Source organism: Pteropus vampyrus, unplaced genomic scaffold, assembly GCF_000151845.1.
Source record: "Pteropus vampyrus isolate Shadow unplaced genomic scaffold, Pvam_2.0 Scaffold144, whole genome shotgun sequence".
Classification (NCBI taxonomy): Eukaryota; Metazoa; Chordata; class Mammalia; order Chiroptera; family Pteropodidae; genus Pteropus; species Pteropus vampyrus.
Window position 1 is genome coordinate 1,120,924 of NW_011888925.1, and position 17,910 is coordinate 1,138,833.

The following is a 17,910-nucleotide window of genomic DNA, read 5'->3' on the forward strand; positions in this document are numbered from 1 at the left end:
TACTACATTTGATTACAGTTCAGTTTCAAACAAATACTTTTTCTTTCTGTGTTCAAAACTGAACATAGTACTATTTCTCTGGAAGAATGGCTGATTCCAAATTTTAGGCCAGGGTAAGTAGCAGCTGGGCCTGGAGCATCTCATAGTGCCAGAAAGTAAGGAAGTGCTCGAATACTGATGGTATTGTGTCAAAAGGACAGAGACTACCTTGAAGAGGTTCTTGCTGGCCAAATTCGGTATGATTTTGAGCATTAAAAAGTAATAGTAGTAAAAAAGAATAATAATAATAGTAATGGATTGTAACACATTGAAAAACAATGTAAATCCTTAGTGATATTTTAAAAAGGAAGGAGAGATTTTCTTTACACAATATGTCAACTGAATAATATGAATGAATGCTAGAATTAGCAGATCACCATTTTGCAGCTAATTCAGGTGAAAATCATCATGGATGCTAAAACCATTGGGTGAAAGGTCATTGGGGAATAGGGTATTCAAACGATATTAAGTATCGCTCTATAGATTACGTATTAATAATAAAGGGGGAGGGTACCTTAACAGTGGAGAAATGACAGACATCCACTTTACCAAGTTTCTACCCATTAGAATCACCAATAATGAGACAAACTGGTATTACATACAGTTGACCCTATAATGTGTGGGTTAGGGGTGTTGCCCCCCCACACACAGTACGAAATCCTCATAACTTTTGACTCCCCAAAAATTTAACTACTAATAGCCAACTGTTGACCAGAAGTCTTACCGATAAGTCAATTAACACATATTTGGTATGTTATATGCATTATATACTGTATTTTACAATAAAGTAAGCTTGAGAAAAATATTATTAAGGAAATCATAAGGAAAATACATTTACAGTATTTATTGAAAATAATCTGCATATAAGTGGACCGGTGCAGTTCAAACCTGTGTTGTTCAAGGATCCACTCTGTTTCCTGATGTAATACAATGGGATGTAAGCAAAATCATCTATGTAGAATTTTCCCCAAAAAAATACACTCGAACCCAGGTTGTGGGATATTCTTAAAGAAATAAATAAACAAAAAGGCTGGACTCTTCAAAAAAAAGTCATCTAAGACAAGGTAGGGTATTGTTCTCAATTGAAGGAGACTAGAGATATAACAATGAAATGCAATATGCAATCCTTGATTGGCCTCTGGATTAAGGGAAAAAACAGCTATACAGAACATTATTGGAACAATGAGGAAATTTGCATGTGAAAAACTGAATATTAGCTATTTCACCAATGTTAAAAGTCTTCAGTGATAACAGCATCTTTGCTATATAAAAGAATGTCCTTTGGGATCAAATCTCATCTGCATGAGTCAGCAAAGACAACAGACACACACATACATACATATTTGCAAGTGTGTAGAAAAACAAGTATATCGAAATATTAAAAATTGGTAAATTCAAATGGAATATATATATAAGGGTTCATTGTACTAATCTCTTAATTTTACTGAAAGTTTGAAGTTGTTCAAAATATAAAGTTGGGGAGGAGGATGCAACACTGAGCCCAAACCTTCCCTCTTCCAGGAAGCCTGTACCGATTAAATAAGACACAGAGAATATGCTTTTTCCCAGGTTGAACACACCTCCGCCCAGGCAGCTTTTCACTTGAATTAAACACCCCAGCCCTGGCTTCCAACAAACAGAATTTCTGAACGTTAGAAGGGAAAAATAATGTTTGGTCTTCACTTTATTAAAAATGAGCCAGCAAAGGAAGCACAAATGAACATGACATAAAGTGACTTGCCCGCCACTGTCACACAGAGGCAGTGGCAGAAACTGGTATCAGGACTCTTACCTCCTCTGCATCTCTACAATCATCTATATTTTGGTCGGAAATGGAAAGTTGGAGTGTCGCTCAAGGGCCGTCACAGAGGCTGGCTTCTTGTTGTCTTTGCTCAAGTAAGGTCTGTGGGTCCTGCTTCCTAACTGTCTTGTTCCCACATTCGCAGACCGCTTTTCATGGCCCATCCCATCCCTACATTTAATTACACACATCTCAGTGAAAACTCTAGGCTTTATTACATATAGGGTTGACTGCTAAGGAGCCTCCTCTCTGATATTTCTTCTCCATTCTTCCTCTCGACACATTCCTTCCATGGCAGGTAACTAGGCCATTACGGAAGAGGAATCAAGAGAGAATAAAACGGTGCAATGTTTCCTCCAAAGTCTTCTGAAACAACCACTGAGTCCTCCTGGCTCCAGCTGAGAATCTTCTGGTGAAAGGGGTGAGAGATTTAGCTCCCATCTTCCAGGTCTTCCATGTCTACATCCTGGGGGGCTTTTGTCTTCTTTTGTGATTTGCGCTGTGGTTCACTAGTCCTGGATGGCTTTGCAGGGGCTTCCACTGAGCAAAGAGAAAGAAGCATTAAAGAATCCAAGTGGATCCAGACTGTCCCCTCATCCCCGCTCTGTGCCCCAGCCTCACCTTCCATGGCTGCTTTCTCTTTCTGGGCAAGCCGGATCTGTTGGAGGAGCTTTCTGCGCTTCTTCCCAGACAGAGTAATGTTGGCACGTGCACTGGACCTGAAGGGTAGGTAAGAGCAACGATCCAGGTTAACCTGAACCAGTATAGACCACACAGTGGTTCTGGCTATTGAAAAGGTATCTGGGTCCATGTCAAAGAACTATTTGAAAATCTGGGCTCTAAGGTAGTGAGTTTAATCTCAACACATAAAGTACTTAATATTAAATGTTAAATTTTAGTACAGTGTATAAACTTGTAAGAGGAGACTACAAGTTTATTTTTACTTCTATTTTTTCTTCTGATACCAGAAGTGGGTTTTATTTCCCCCCACATCAAGCAATTCTCCAATTCTCAACAGACATTGACTGAGCGTCCTACAAATTGAACTCGGTTCTGACACTATCTACCTGGAGATAGCATGTTGTCACTTGTACTTCTGATCCACCAGGTATAAATCAGGGTTCTCATAATCTCCTTCTCAGATACCATAATCTGCTAAAAGAGCTCAAAGAACTCAGGGAAACATTTACTTGCATTTACTGATTTATTATAAAAAGGATACAACTCAGGAACAGCCAGATGGGAGATGCATAAGTTAAGGTATAGGAAAGGGGCCAGGAGTTCCCATGCCCTCTCCAGATGAGCCACCCTCCCAGCACCTCCACAGGTTCACCAACCGGGAAGCTCATTAAATCTGTTGTTTAAGAGTTTTTATAGAGCTTAATCTCCAGCAACCACACCCACTTCCCAGAGGTCAGTGGATGGTGCTTAAATTTCCAATCCTCTAATCGCTAGGTTTTTCTGGTGAAGAGCCCCACCCTGTCATGCATTATCTTAATAAAGCACACACATAAACTTAAGTGTGCTCAAAAGAGGCCCCTAATGAAATGAGACACCCCTAACACTCCAAGGGTTTTAGAAGCTCTGTGCCAAGAACCAGGGACAGAGACCTTTATTATTTATGCCATTGATAATGAAGAGGTCAATGAAAGGATGGGATGAGAACTCTTTCCCAAGACTCAGTGGGCCTTGAAACTTACATGCAAAACTCCACATGTGCCTCTGTGAAAATTATTCAGTTGTATGCAAGCTTCTATGTCCGCTTTAAAGTTTACTTATAAAAACCTGTGTGAATGTATAGTTTTGGGGGAGATGGGAGAGTCGAGAGCTCTCAAGATTCTCAATGTGGTCCAAGACCCAAGGAAAGGTTTGTGAGCTACCAGTAAAGTGAGAGGCTAACAGAGTTTAGGCACAAACACAGCAGAAACGTCTCTTGCACAAACGTGAGTGCACAACGAAAATGGAGAGGGGTCATCTGCTCCGGAGCCCCGCACCGAGGGAGGAGACTCCTGAGGAGGCCCAAGGGGAAGAGGGTCTGGCACTCACGCCCGCTTCTTGAGGTGGTGCCGCGTGATCAGCCCTTCGTCTATCACAGCCCCGACCACCCGGTGCTTCAGTCGCCGCTCCCGGTTCAACACCCGCCGTCGCTTGAACAGTTTCTTCTTCAGCTCCTGCAGGGGAGGAAGATGCTAATCAGACGGAGGCCACGCACCGCGCGACCCAGTACCTCCCGCACCGGCGACTCTGGCCTATCGATCCAATCTCTGGCGAGATTAGAGGGCTCAGGGCCGCTTGCGAAACAAAGACAGCGCTCCCACAGAGTCACCGTTCGGGGCCGGTTGATCTTCCCCCCGGGAGCACCCATGGCCGATCCACGTTGCTGGCTTAAGGTTTGTGCTTCCGCTCTAAGCCGGGTCCATCGGGGCCCCGCCCCTCAGCCTCCGTGAACCAATCGCAGCTCGGGGGCGGGTCTTGCCCTATATAAAGAAAATCAGCCGCCCCACAATCCTTTTGGAGCTCCGCCACGGAGTAAGTTGGGGTTGTTAGCGGACCGTCCTGGTGGTGCGGGGATTTTAAGGGGTGTGCTTGCGGACCCTCCTCTTCTTGGCGGGGATCGGGCGTGCGGTCCCGGTCCCCGTAATGTACGGAGGCAGAGGGAAAGGGCTCCGGCCCCCTCGGCGTCATGTCTTCGGTGCCGGCGGCTTTCAGTCCGCCGGTTCTATCCTCACGCGCCGGGACACGGCTCCAAGAAGCAAGGCAGAACTGAGGTTCATTGGGCTCTTTCCTGACATGCTCACGCCTTCTCCTTTCACGCCTTCTCCTTTGATTTCAGGTCTGAAGCCGCCCTAGGAGCCGGAGCTGTAGCGTCCCCTCCCGTCTCACTTTCGTTGCAACCAATAAAGGCCTTTGGTACCGTAGTAGGTGTATGTCCGCCTTTTTTCCGAGGCTGTAGTTAGGGAAGCTGTACGCGTTATATTCCGCAAAGCGGATTTTGCAAATCTTCCCTTGGACCTCAGGCTTCTGCCGGCGAAATTTCGCAGGTCTCCGGCTGACCTTGCCGGCACCTCTGGATGGCTGCCCTGCGCCGAACCCTCCACATGGCGACCCTGCCTGCGGGGACGCGCCGCGCCTTGGCGGGTAGGAAAAATGGACAGAATGGGTGGGCAAAGTGGGTTCTTTGTGACCCGGGACGCTAGGCCCTGAAATTGTGACTCCTAAAATCCCGCTTACATTACGCCGTTTTGCAGCGTTTTGATAGAACTCGGGCGCCGGATGACTTGCCTTTCTTCGCTCGTGTCCACAGGCTCCCTGGCCAGTAGCTGCTTAGCGGACCGCAGCCTCTGGGATAAGCTCCACGCCCAGCCCCGTCTGGGCAGCGTCCCCACCTTCGATTGGTTCTTTGGGTATGAGGAAGCCCAGGGGCTCCTACTGCCACTGCTGCAGGGAGCCCGGGCTGCCTCTCCACTGCGGGTGTTGGACGTGGGCTGTGGAACCTCCAGCCTGTGTACAGGCCTCTACACCAAGTGCCCGCACCCTGTGGATGTGCTGGGGGTGGACTTCTCTCCTGTGGCCGTGGGCCACATGAACAGCCTCCTGGAAGGTGGCCAAGGCCAAACACCCCTGCGCCCTGGGCACCCTGCCTCCCGCCTCCGCTTCATGCAGGCTGATGCCCAGAACCTGGAGCCAGTGGCTTCCTCCGGCTCCTTCCAGCTAGTGCTGGACAAGGGTACTTGGGATGCTGTTGCCCGGGGTGGTCTGCAGGGGGCTTACCAGCTGCTGTCAGAATGTCTGAGGGTCCTAAGCCCCCAGGGGACCCTGATTCAGTTCTCGGATGAGGACCCTGACATACGCCTACCCTGCCTGGAGCAAGGATCTCAAGGCTGGGCTGTAGCTGTGCAGGAGCTCGGCCCTTTCAGGGGCATCACCTACTTTGCTTACTTGGTTCAAGGCTCTCATTAAAGACTTTTAATCTTGACTCTAGTGTTTCTGTTGGGTAAAGAGAGGTGAGGAGAGCTTTGCCTTTGCAAAATGGCTGGAAAGAGGTTTTCAGTCCTGGCTTCCACATTTACTACCTGGGTATACATAGTATTGACTTTATGTGCCCCGGTTTTCTTATCAGCATGATAATAATACCTGGAGTTATGAGGATTACATAGAATAACAGGTGAAACATTTAGCAGAACCAGGCACAAGATAAGCGCTGAGTTGAGATGGGACAAGTGGATCATTCCTCACTCTAACTAACTGGAACTCTTGAAAGCAGATAGGAATTCTTAATCCAAATCCCAGCGTTGACTAATGAGGCCCAATGACCTCTAACCTCCAAGGCTCATTTTTCTCCCGTGTATAAAGGGAAGATTGTGAAGGATGGATAGAAGAGCTCCATAAACCGAGGTGAAATGTTCAATGAAAGGAACAATACCTTCAAAGCTCCTGGGAGGCAGGAGATGGGAGTATTCCACAAAGTGGCTTCGGCAGACACGAAAGCCTGTTGCTGGGTCCCAGAGAGGACTGGGATTGGGGGCTTCCTGACACTCCGCGTCTTCAGGAATCCAGGAGGCATCTTGCTCTACTTGTTCCCGCCCCCAGCTGAGTTCTGGGTTAAAGGTTCGTAAGGGAGATCTGGGGTCCAGTGGGCTCCAAGTCCAGCCTGGGAGGGAGGGGAGGTGAAGAGCCCATTAACAGTGGAAAATAGTTCTATACTGAATTTTTGCGATACTTCCATTTCACTTCAAGTGAAATCTTCCACCTTTTACTAAAACCCCCCAAACCATGAAATTGTCATTTTTGCTTATAAAAATAACAGCAATTGTAATGAGCCTAACTTCACAGCCTCTTCATGAAGGGACAAGTATCTCCACTGGGTTCTGAAAATCATGAGGTAAAAGTATTTTAGCATAGTGCTCCCTCCCACCCCCCCAAAAAAGTTTATGTAACAGTATAGAGACATGGAGAAAAATCTGGAAGAGAAGACATCCCAAAGGTTAACGATCTCTGGCTAGTCAAATTTTGGGTAATTATATTCCCCAACAACACAACAATGTAAATATTTTAAAATACTAAAAATACTTATGAAAAGGCATGACCCATCTGACATCAGAACTGCCTTCTAAAGTTCATCAACTATGCCAACCACCTTGACCTTTCCCATCTCAACATTTTTTACTATGTTGAACATCTGCGTGTCTGGCACTGCTTAATACAGGGGACACGACTGAGTTTTCCATCTTGGTCCTGCCCAGAACATCCCCGTCACAAAGGCCCTGTTGAACCATCCACCTCCCTCACCTGGCTCTTCACTTTGGTCCTGGAAGAAGCCCTCAGCCTCCTCTTCATCATCAGTGAGCACCAGCAGCTCCTCATGTGGCCACCGGAGCTCCCCACTCTCTTCACTTATCTCAGAGGCTTCTACCACAATGGAGGGCAGATGGGTCTTTTGAGAGACAACCTGCATGGGGACAGCAGGAGGCTTGGGCCAAAACTGGAAGAGCCATCAGAGGGACACAGGGCGGAGAAGTACTAACCTGAATATCTTGGTGATCTTCAACCCTGTCAATTTCTCCTCTGTCCTTCCAGAGAGGGTTGGTCAGCCTAGCACTTTCTGGATGCTGGAAGGAGCCTGGGCTATCTCTAGGCCAAGGCCCATCCTCATTGCTTTCTGGCACAAGGTCCATGGGTGCGGATTTTTAGAGTGCAGGGTGGTTGAACTCAGAGATCTGAACCCCTGCCTAGTCGTACCCCACGGGGTGTTCCTTTAATCTTCTTTGGAGCCTGGCCCCTTAATCACTTCTGAAGAGAGGAAGATGACAGGCTAGGAGATTATGGGCCTTTCAGGGGAGGGGAAAATCCCAAGAGGTGGGCTAAGAGCTCTATTTGCACACACTCCCTGGGGACATTGGGAAAGGCCGGAGAGATAGCAACAAGGGCATCTGGATTAAAGCCCTATGAGTGAAGAGCCTTGATAACAAATTTGGAACTTCCGGATTCCTTTGCTCACTGGGTCTCCAAAGTTGACATATTTCTTTGTGTTGTATTTAATGAATATTTACATGATGTTTACCGTTTGCTGGAACTGTTTTAAATGCTTTACATACGAACCCATTTAACTATCTTAGAACTGTGATATACAGTTAGTAGCCCATATTCTGGTGCAGAAACCGCGGCACAAACTTAAATGACTTGTAGAGTCACACAACTAAGAAATGCTTTCTTCTCCAAACTAGAATTCGATATGTTACACGAAATCCAGAGTTTTCATTGTTTAAAAAAAAAAAAAAATGCCAACGGTATATTACGAGAAATGTAAGAAGTTTACTTTTAACAAGTTTATTAACAAGTGAAAGAAAAAATATAAATATCGCCTTCTCCCCGCCCAGTTCACTTGGCTTTGAGTTTTTGTTCAAGAGTTGAAGGGATCGATAGGAGTCATAATAGATCGATGTGTCTAAGTATCTGGATGTCCACTGTGTACTGGAAAGGCACAAGTTACTGTAGGAAACCACAGAGCCCAGCCCTACCCTTCTACTGACTAGGAAATTTCAGAACTGGGCAGATAGTTGTAAAACCCATAGCAACCACGAAGACACGCACTCTCCCCTTGGCAATCCCACTCCGGATTTCACGACAATGGGCTCCGTGCTCGGTCCTCCTTGCCAACACTTCCTTGACATGCTCAACCGTCTCGTCCAAATCTAGATATAAAACGCAGGTGCTCTAGATTCCAAACGTTTCGCAGATTAGGCCCTCTCTAGCCCTTCCCTTCTCTATGGTGTCCTCTGTGGGTCGCTCTGGCCCGTGCAGGGAGGCGGTGAGACGCGGTGGCTGCCTTTCTAGGCTGCGGGGGACGGCAGAGGGCGCCTCGCCGGTTGCGCGGCGGACCATGCAGGCCTTTCGCAAAGCGCTGATCGTAGGCGCAGTGCTGGGCGCGGGGGCTGGCGTTGGCTCCGCGCTCTTTGTCCTCGTGACCCCGGGAGAGGAGCGGATTCAGGCGATGCTGAAGGTGGGAGCAACTGGGAATCCGAGATGGGGTGGACGGACAGGCGAAGAGCCCTGGGCTGGGGGCCGGGACTGCGAACCTCTCTTCCTGCCCGCAGGAGATGCCGGGGCAGGACCCGCGGAGCAGGGAGCAGGCGGCCAGGAACAAACAGTTAGTGCTAGCTACTCTGCAGGAGGCAGCGGCCACGCAGGAGAACTTGGCCTGGAGGAAGAAATGGATGGGCAGCGGCGGCGGGAGGTCAGCGTGACCCGGGACCTGCCCCTGTGGGCGCTGGGACCTGCCTTCCCGCGCAGGAGTCGGAGGCGGCCTTTAGAGAATGGACCTGGCGGGGAGTCCGGGTCCGGGGAGCTGCCGTTCCGCTCAAACCCTGCACTGACGGCGCTTTCACGTTCGCATGGCGGGCCCGCACCATCGGATGCTGCCAATTGAGGAAATCAATAAATCACGTTCCTCCATCGAGAATGAGCTCTGCGGTCCGACATCTATAAATGCTTAGAGTGTTCTGGGGCTGGGATGTCCGTGACTCCCGCCTACCCTGCTACCCACGTGAGGCCGAAGCCCAATAGGCACACGAAACCACGTCGTCAAAACAGAAGTCAGATCACGTGGTCTGAGTGTACTTTTGGGGATAACCAGGGGACATTCTTGAAATCAGAACTACCTGGGAAAACCTTGTAGCAGTAGATGCCCACAGAGGACCCTTTGGGTTCCTGTCCTTCGAGTGAGGTTGGACAGGGGCTTCTAACATTTAACATGTGCCAGATGTCTTCTGTGGCCATTACTTAACCTTTGGAGGGCCACTCGCTAGGAAGAGTCGTGAAAGGAGTGTTTTCAGTCAAATAGATCTTGATTCAATTCCAGCATGTTACAAAACCTGAGTCTCAGTCCTGTTCATAAAAGGTGATAATTAAGGGCTGGCTTAAAAAAATTAATTTAGAAATGTAAAGTGCAATGCCTGGCACAGAGCAGCCTCTCAGTAAATGTAGTTGGGTTTTTCCCCTTCACGGTTTGCACTGTAGTATTCACTCTGAGTCCAGGTATTGTATCTACTGGAGATGTCTCTGAGAGGAGATAAAGCTGTCAGTGGGGTCGCAGCTCCACAGCCAAGTCTATTGCTTGGCTCCCCTTTTGTCCATTCTATATCCTGTGGTTCCCAGCAACATTGTAATAGAAAAAAGAAGGCTGCTTTTATTAAGTAAATTTACCCAGAATACTAAATACAGCTTGGTAACACTGAAGTGTAAACCAGATGTGAACATTGGTGGCTTTCAGCTGCTGGGTGAAGTCATAAGCTGAGTACATCTGTCACGTTACAATTTAATTGTGCCCTTTCTTATCCCAGGAATGACAGTCACCAGCTGTATGAGGGAGCGCTAGGGTGAGGCAATCAGCAGTATTGAGAGGGGCTTTGATGAAGGTGCTTGGCAGTTCAGAACCCGAGCCCTAGAGTTGGGCTCCCCAGGTGTGTTCAGGATCTACTACCTGCTGTGTCGCTTTGGGCAAGTCATGTGCTTTAATGTCCCAGTCTCTAAAAAAGGATAATTGCACCTACACCTGGGTAAGAGTGCCTTCATATCTATTAATACATATAAAGCACTTAAAGTGTGTGGTACATGTTAAGTACTCAATACATTTTAGTGTAAAAGAAATGCAGTTGTGAAGGTCACTGATGCTACTCACCATGTGGGAATGACTACATAGAAAACTACTGCCCTTTTAGTAGCTGGTAATTACTGGGGACTTATTTGGTGCCTGGCACTGTGCTAGAGCACTTTATGTCAGCATTATGTGACACCCACAACCACCCCAATTAACAGGTCCTGTTGACCCTATTTCACTAAAGAAGGAACTAGACTCAAGTCCGGGCATAGCTAATGCACTGCCCTACCCATAGGAGCCGAAGATAATCCCCACCCGCCAGCACCTGTCCCCACCTCAACCTCCCTAGCAACTAGTCAGACTCAGAGATTAGAAATGTCTCTTTGCTGGCAAGGTAAGATGAGTAGGGTGTACTCTAAAAGCCTCTTTAGGTTCTTCCTCTGCCTGTTTTGTTCCTCCCAGCCATTCAAGAAGGAGTCAGGCACGTGGAGAACTCCGAGGGTCTATTTATTAGGAAGGAGATGTCAGTGCTTTATCAAAGATGAAGAGGTCAGAGAGGGATGGTAGGATAAAGGCCTCTCAGCTGGGGCATTTCTTGGCCACAATGAGGACAGCAGAAGGCACAAGTCCTGAAGGTGGAAGAAAACAGGCTTGAACCACAGATACCCGCTTTTTGCCCTCCAAAGGCCTGTCTGCACACCGTCTCCACAAAGTCCCTTCTCTTTGCCTCCCCCCTTCCTTTCTCAGGCATCCCCCTTGATGCTCCCACCCCTAAGTCCTGCTTCAGGTCCCACGTGTCATACCCAGCTCCTGCAGAGGCCGTTCCATGTCAGCCTCTGAAAAGGCCCGCCGGGGGAAGCCACTGAGCAACTGCACAGGGTCCTGGCACCCTCCAGGTTCCTCCCCACGGTGGAGTTCCACATAGAGCCTCACGGCTGCCAGCTGTTCACGTGCCCGGAACGTCTGGGTGAGTGAGGTCCCATCTGGCAGCCTGACCTACAGGGCATGTGAGAGATACAGTGTGGTGAGTGTCAAAATAGAGGTACCTAAGTAAGCAAATCTGGCTCTTCCTTCCTCTCAGATGGAACCAGCACAATTACTGTTTAAAGCATGTAATGAACAATCAATTCTGCTCTGCTTTACTAAGCACTGAAGAAAGACTCACTGCTCCCTCACAATTTAAAACAAGGACAAGATCACAACAAAACTATCAGGATAAACGTCATAGCATAAATGGATAAATGTTAGCATTGCAAGTAGCTGTGTAATAAACCAAGTGAAAACACAGACAAGTAAAGAAGTCATTACTGAGTAAGAGGAAAGTGTGGATTTAAATAAGACAGGGGCAAGTGAAATTTGATATCTTTCCTAGGAGTAGAGGAGGCAGGATTTCAAAAGTCACTTACAAAGGGAGAGGTTTGACAAAGGAAGCATAACTGAAAAAAGGTCCGGGCTAGGTGCCTTAAAGGCTAGGAGGGGGTCCCAGAAGCAAGACGGAAGTCAGAATCAGTACCTGTATGCGACACTGGTCATACTCCCGTTTGGTGGGAGGCTCCTGGCTAGGAGAAGAGGGAACAGGACCCGGCTCTGTTGTTGGTGGGGATGGTTGAGAACCCACACTACCACCATACTGGAGGACAAAGTAAAACACTCAATGAGAAACACTATGAGCCCATCCTTTCTGAAGATGAAAAAGGGATTTACTAGCCCATCTACCTAATTACTCTCAGTATCTTCCCAATTACCTACCTTCTTGGCTCTCTCTGCTTTGTCCCTTTCGATCTTTTCTCGGACTCTTTGTCTGGAATACAAACGGGAAGAAAGTATGTCAGGCGTTGACAAAGCAAATATTGATTCCTTTCTAATTTCCTACCCAACATCCCCAGCACCCAACCTGGCGGCTAACTCTTCAGCCTTTTCCCTCCTCCGCTCCTCAGCAGCCCGGCGCATCTCATCTTCCTGTAGCCGCTGTCTTGCAGCTGACAACTCTTGCCCTTGTCTCCTGCGCTGCCGTTCCCGTTCCAACGCCTCCCGCTCCTCTCTTTCTTCACGCTCCCGCTGCTTCTGGGCCACCAGCTCCAACATCCTGTGTTGCAGAAAAGAAAGTGCTCGAGAAATGCACATGGATTGAGAAGATGAATTTATACCTGGGGACTCAGAAAACAAAATCAGGGAACATGTCTCTCAAGACAGATGAAAGAAACAAAAAAGGAAATGCCAGGAAATGGTAGGGAATATGAAAAGTTCGAGGTTCTTTAGTCAGACTGTGTACTACGGAAAGGTGGAAGGTGAGCCTCAAAAATGTGAGATAGTTCCTTGCTATATACCTCTTAGTCTGTTCCTGTCTTTCCTCTTCACTCAGAATGGGTTTGCCTTCTCCCGCAGCGGGCCCAGTTCCTACAAACGAGCAGTAAGTATTATTATTATTCGTTCATCCTCCTCGGGCCCTCCTGAATAATCACACCGTGACCCTCAGTCAGGACCTTCGGGGCCTCCCTGCTCCGAGGGGGTGGGTTCTCGTCCCAGGACATGTCCAAGGGGAGCCGCTAGCGGCTCGTCCACATCGGGGTCGTCTTCGTGCTCCATCAACCTGGCAGAAAAAGTCGGGAGGGAGGTTAACATTGAGACTGCTCCTCCCAGCAGTCCCCAGTCCCCTTGCCACCAGGTGTGAGCGCTCACCAGTCCATCGCAGCCTCGATGCCCTGGTTCCCTGTGAGGGCCAGAGCCTTCTCCCTGGGGGCAGAAACACCGTGAATAGCGCCCACGAGCCATGGTGAGTCAGGCTGGGGCGTAGAGCCTGAGGCCAGGCTGGGGGAACGGCCCGGACACGTCCGCGACCCCGGCGGGTCGGGGTTAGGGGGGCTCCCTTACGCGCGTCCCCTGGGGAAGCCCATCTCGATGAGACTCTCCAGAGCCGTAAGCTCCGCCATGACGACGCCAACGCCGCTTCCGCGGGGACCTGGGGGGACGAGAAGGACGGCGGAGGGGCTCAGCGCGGGGCGCCCGCGGCCCGCGTGCAACCCTGCCCCCGACGGCCCCGGCCGGGCGCTCGCTCACTCACCCGGCTCCGGACCCGCCGCGGACACTGAAGAGAAGAAAGTGGGGGGAAGCGGAAGTGCCCGGATCTGTTTGGGTCACGTGGAGGCGGACGTGGACGGGTGCCGCCATGAGCCAAAAACCTTCCTGGCCCTGCCTTCGGGACGCGCGCGGGCGGGGCCAGACAGCTCGTGGGAATTGCGGATACGGAGTGGGGACCCCTCAAGCCGCGGCCTCTGATGACGGTGGGAGAGAAGGACGATGCAACCTTGAAACCCATGGGCGGAACGAAGCCAGCTCCGGATATGGTTGGTCCCTTAGCGCAACCGGTTGGAAAGTTATTTGGCACTGTTTTCTGGACTCCGGGTTTGCTAAGGGAAAGCCCCCTTTCTAAAGCAAGCCCCCTTATTCACCCCTCAGCTCCAGTATTTACCCCAATTAAGCGTTTATTCCCCTGCTGTATAGTCCTTGTTGATTAGCCTTCACAGATACTTAGTCTGTTAGACTCCTAAAAGTAAAGTTCACTTTAAATGTTTAATTAGGAGGCAGAGTAACAATATGTTACTGATATTGATAATGTATGCACTAGAGATTTTTAGATTAATGCTTATTTAATCACATCAATCCATGTGATATAAGTACTATTATTAGTCATAGGAAACGGACACATAAATAACCCAAGGTCATAAAGCTGGTAAGTAACAGATCTAGGATGCAACCCCCCACAAATTTAGTACATACAGTTGTGCGTTCACTAAACTGTGTTGCCTCTCCAGAGTGGAGTGAAGACTTTGGAGTTGGGAAACCTGGGCCCAGATCCAAACTCTACTCCTTACATGTAGCTTCAAACCATTTAGAACCTCAAATTTCTCACTTGTGAAAAGGTGGTACCATCTCTCTCTTGGAATGATTGTGGTGAAGACTGATAATGCATGTAAAGCATAGCTTTAATGATAAGATAGTAGGCCCTCATTATTTGTAAATAAATAAACGCTGAGAGTACAGGAAGCAAATAAAAGGGCACAAAGTGTTCACTGCAGTGTGATAAGTGTATTCTTGATAACAAATGTATTCTAAATTTATCCTAGAAGTCCAATAAGAAAAGAATAATTAAGTTGTATAGTACTGCCTTTTTGACCTACTTCCAGGTAAGCAACCTATAGAAAAACAAAAATTGAGGCTGGCTACGCAAGGAAGGATTTCCACAGCAAACACTGCAGACAACTTAATTGTTTCAACAAAGAGCAATGGGCACTGTCATTTCAAGAGTATCCTCTTATGGGAAATTATACAGCCTCTAGAATAACTAAGGAGACTGATTTACCAACAAGGAACATTGTCCCTAAGACACTAAGTGAAAAAAACAAAATGTTTGCATAGAGAAAGATCTGCTTTGCTATGGCCAGGTACTCCTTGAGAAGCAGAACGTCCACTTTATACTCTTCGGTATTACTTCAAATTTGTATAAGCGTTAATTTTATAATTTAAAAAAGTTATTAAGACCAGTAAAAGTCAGAATTGTACTCCGTGGTAACTCAGACTTTTCTACATCCAGTTCATTTAAAAATAAACTTAAAATTATGTATACTACTCTGAAAAATAAGTGTGTGTACAGAGAATTAAAAAGGGTCATGAAAAATCAAATGTCTTCCTTTTATGTTTCTTTTAATGTTGTTTCAGTGAATACACAATAAACACATTAGAAGGAGGAGAAAATCCCTTGGAATTATTGTATTATTATAATTAACTTGAAAAACTACAAGCTTGTCCCAGACAGCAGCTTGGGTGGTGTGTTCTTTTCTCCACCCCATGTCAATCATTTATTCCCACCCGCCTCACACAGGTGGATTCTGAGGCAGGTGTACCCATCCTCAATATCTAAACAAAAGGCAGGAGTAGTCGTCTCTGGCCTCAAACTCCCATCCTGCAGCAGCTTATTCTCAAAACCCTACTGAAGCGCCCATTGTGGCATAGCCCTTCACTGGGTGTTTGGCAGGGGTTGCTAGCTATAGCCAACCAGCCAGCCAGATCTGGCCCAAGGCCTGATTTGTAAGGCCCATGAGCTAAGAATGGTTTATACGTTTTTATAAATGGTTATGTAGTTATAAAAGTACCTATACAATATCTCCAGTTTTATCCTCTGGATCCTCAAAGCTGAAATGATTTACTATCTGGTCCTTTAAGGAAAACTTCGCCAACCTTCTACTTCCCAACCTCAGCCAGGAGCAGAGGGGACAGTCTGGGACCTGCAAGAGCTCTTAGGCGGAGTGCAGAGGCTCAGCGGGGCCTGGGCTGTGCGGGTCATCAGCGGCCCGCACCTGCTCCCTGAGCCCAGGCTGAGCTCGCTAGGTTGGGGCTCTGCGAGGCCGAGGTGACCGCGGGCTGCTTTAGAGGCCCGCGGTGGGCCGGGCGCGGCGGGGACAGCCGCAGCGCTGGCGCAGGCAAAAGTGCCAGACAAGGGCGCCGCAGCTCAGCAGGGCCAGCGCCGTGCTCACCCCTACGGCCGCGTGGACCAGGCTGAGGGGTCGCGGGGGCATGGCCAACCGGCCGCACGGCCCGAAGGCAGGGCCGCCCGCGCCCTCAGGGCCCTCGCCCCACGCGCCACCCACCGCGGTCACGTTGCTTTCTCCCGCGGCGTTGGCGGCTACCACACAAACAACATAAGCGCTCCCAGGCTTCAATCCCTTCAGTTCTGCTCGGCGGACGGTAGAGTTGAGGGGGGGCCCCTTCTGGGGAGCCCCGCTGCCTTCCCAAAGCAGCAGCCAGTACTGGTGGACTGGGGACGAGGGAGCACACCAGTGCACCACCGCACTGCCGACCTCGGCCACCACGTGCACTTCTCCCAGGCGTGGCGGGGCCGGCGGCTGCCCAGGGCTGGAGAGTCCGGGACACAGGCAGGCCCTCGGGCTGGCCTCCTGAAGCTCTTTGCAGGGCACCTGCAGGTGGCGGCAGCGGTCGTAGTCACAGAAGACGGCCGGTAAAGGTGACCACGGTGTCTCATCTTCCTTCTCTTCTTCAGAGTATTCAGGGTCCAAAGGCTGTGCTCTGAGAACCAAGGAGAAGGTGACAGCCAGGAGCCACAGAAGGCGGGGAGAGCCCAGCATGGAGTCTGAAAGAGAAGGGAGTGGGTCAGTAAAGGCTACTCTGTCTCCGTGCCTTCCAGGCCCCTGCCTGAACAAAAGCCCCGGGGACAAGGGAACACCACTGCGGACCAAGAGGAGAGCAGGAAGGAGAAGGGAATGAGACAGACACACTCATCTGTCAGCCAACTTCTGAACAGCCTGTGTGCTTGGTTTCAGGCAAAAAAGAATAAAATATGGTCTGATAGGTGACAGATGTGTACTCAGCAATGTGGACGAAGTAATAGAAACAATGAATAAGCAGAATGCTGGGGTGAGGGGCGAAGAGTAGGAAATGATTTACTCAGCCTAGGGAAGAAAGGTGGAGTAATTCCCAGCTGCCACTCCGAGAAAAGATCTAAGTAAAACAAATGTCTGTCACTGACACATGCAAAAACCCAGAACTGGGGTGGGGTGGAAGAGAAAGGAGAGACGGAACAGAAGGGGAAAGTAGTAAGGACGGCACTCCCCACCTGTCACGGGAGTCCTGGACCCTGCCTGTCTCTCACCTCCCCTCGCCCCCCAATTCCTCCCGGCCTATGGCAGCCCCTCACCAGTGCGCAGGCCTTGATGCAATGGGAATCTACGACCAGACGTCTGAAGGGATCAGGCCCTGGGGTCCCCAAGAGCACAGGCTGCGAAGTCAGGTTTCGTGTCTTCGATTTCAATTCTGTTTTGGATTGAAGCTTTTATACCCTTCATCTGTGATGTCACCACCTAGCCCCCCTCTCCCTGCCCCCCTTTCCTGGTGAATGCCAAGAGGGCTGGTCCCTTCAGAGCGCCTGAGTCACAGGGCCAGGGATGAGGGAGGCCACATGCAGTGGTTTCAGCTGGAGGCCAGGATGCCTGGGTTCTGAAAAGGGCCTGGAATGCGGAAAGCAGCCAGGAGCTGAGTCTCCAAAGGCTGAAGTCATGTGAAGGGATGAGGAGGGGAACACGAGGGAGGGGGCCACCTGGCTGGTATCAGAGAGCAAAACAGCTGTAGACAGCATGGGGCCTGGGCTACGAAATGCTGTTTTGGTTAAATATTATACCACATCCATGGCAGTCATTTCCTGTCTTCTGCCTCCCAAAGGACAGAGAAAGGGAGGGGTGCAGAGGCAGGAATGATGTAGCCCAGCTCTCCAGACCCACCCTACACTAACCCCCTCCCCAGAGATGAGAGTCACGTGCATGGAGTAGGCAAGAGAGGATTTCTCTCCTTGCACTTCCTAGGCTTATGAATGGGAAGAGCTGTGCCTTAGAGCTTGGCCCCTGACAAGGCGATCCCCTCCAGTCAGGGGTGGGGTAAGCCTGGGGAACACAAAGTTCTCAAATGG

General features: G+C 49.3%; 5 protein-coding genes and 1 non-coding gene across 12 annotated transcripts; 3 read left to right on the forward strand and 3 right to left on the reverse strand.

Annotated features, from left to right (window-relative positions):
* Positions 1 to 1,705: 1,705 nt before the first annotated feature.
* On the reverse strand, positions 1,706 to 4,274 carry CUNH11orf98 (chromosome unknown C11orf98 homolog). The gene is made up of 4 exons (XM_023535782.1): positions 4,167 to 4,274; positions 3,887 to 4,011; positions 2,462 to 2,559; positions 1,706 to 2,380 (listed from the first exon to the last, which is right to left on the reverse strand). Exons 1-4 carry the CDS (start codon positions 4,203 to 4,205, stop codon positions 2,271 to 2,273), a joined length of 372 nt encoding a protein of 123 aa, XP_023391550.1. The 5' UTR covers positions 4,206 to 4,274; the 3' UTR covers positions 1,706 to 2,270.
* On the forward strand, positions 4,160 to 5,816 carry CSKMT (citrate synthase lysine methyltransferase). 5 transcript variants are annotated; one of them, XM_023535781.1, is made up of 4 exons: positions 4,237 to 4,369; positions 4,674 to 4,758; positions 4,858 to 4,978; positions 5,145 to 5,816. In XM_023535781.1, exons 3-4 carry the CDS (start codon positions 4,912 to 4,914, stop codon positions 5,798 to 5,800), a joined length of 723 nt encoding a protein of 240 aa, XP_023391549.1. In that variant the 5' UTR covers positions 4,237 to 4,369; positions 4,674 to 4,758; positions 4,858 to 4,911; the 3' UTR covers positions 5,801 to 5,816. The 5 variants fall into 5 exon arrangements, with proteins under 5 accessions (XP_011366945.1, XP_023391549.1, XP_011366946.1 ...); XM_011368643.2 differs by lacking the exon at positions 4,237 to 4,369 and adding an exon at positions 4,160 to 4,230 and having other exon boundaries at positions 4,674 to 4,978; XM_011368644.2 differs by having other exon boundaries at positions 4,674 to 4,978.
* LOC111744979 lies at positions 4,435 to 4,583 on the forward strand. Its single transcript, XR_002782446.1, has one exon. It is a non-coding gene; the product is annotated as a small nucleolar RNA SNORA57 (small nucleolar RNA).
* A 2,704-nt stretch (positions 5,817 to 8,520) lies between the features above and the next one.
* LOC105297804 (ubiquinol-cytochrome-c reductase complex assembly factor 3) lies at positions 8,521 to 9,302 on the forward strand. Its single transcript, XM_011368649.2, has 2 exons — positions 8,521 to 8,840; positions 8,935 to 9,302. The coding sequence occupies exons 1-2, from the start codon at positions 8,607 to 8,609 to the stop codon at positions 9,082 to 9,084; spliced, it is 384 nt and encodes a 127-aa protein (XP_011366951.1). The 5' UTR covers positions 8,521 to 8,606; the 3' UTR covers positions 9,085 to 9,302.
* Positions 9,303 to 10,922: 1,620 nt separating this feature from the next.
* On the reverse strand, positions 10,923 to 13,652 carry UBXN1 (UBX domain protein 1). The gene is made up of 10 exons (XM_011368650.2): positions 13,498 to 13,652; positions 13,308 to 13,395; positions 13,116 to 13,169; positions 12,920 to 13,026; positions 12,764 to 12,833; positions 12,331 to 12,522; positions 12,186 to 12,237; positions 11,950 to 12,066; positions 11,240 to 11,432; positions 10,923 to 11,065 (listed from the first exon to the last, which is right to left on the reverse strand). The coding sequence occupies exons 2-10, from the start codon at positions 13,364 to 13,366 to the stop codon at positions 11,016 to 11,018; spliced, it is 894 nt and encodes a 297-aa protein (XP_011366952.1). The 5' UTR covers positions 13,367 to 13,395; positions 13,498 to 13,652; the 3' UTR covers positions 10,923 to 11,015.
* Positions 13,653 to 15,124: 1,472 nt separating this feature from the next.
* Positions 15,125 to 17,785, reverse strand: LRRN4CL (LRRN4 C-terminal like). Of its 3 annotated transcripts, none has more exons than XM_011368652.2 (2): positions 17,146 to 17,785; positions 15,125 to 16,581 (listed from the first exon to the last, which is right to left on the reverse strand). In XM_011368652.2, exon 2 carries the CDS (start codon positions 16,574 to 16,576, stop codon positions 15,860 to 15,862), a length of 717 nt encoding a protein of 238 aa, XP_011366954.1. In that variant the 5' UTR covers positions 16,577 to 16,581; positions 17,146 to 17,785; the 3' UTR covers positions 15,125 to 15,859. The 3 variants fall into 3 exon arrangements, with proteins under 3 accessions (XP_011366954.1, XP_023391548.1, XP_011366953.1); XM_023535780.1 differs by lacking the exon at positions 17,146 to 17,785 and adding an exon at positions 16,723 to 17,105; XM_011368651.2 differs by lacking the exon at positions 17,146 to 17,785 and adding an exon at positions 16,685 to 17,104.
* Positions 17,786 to 17,910: the final 125 nt, after the last annotated feature.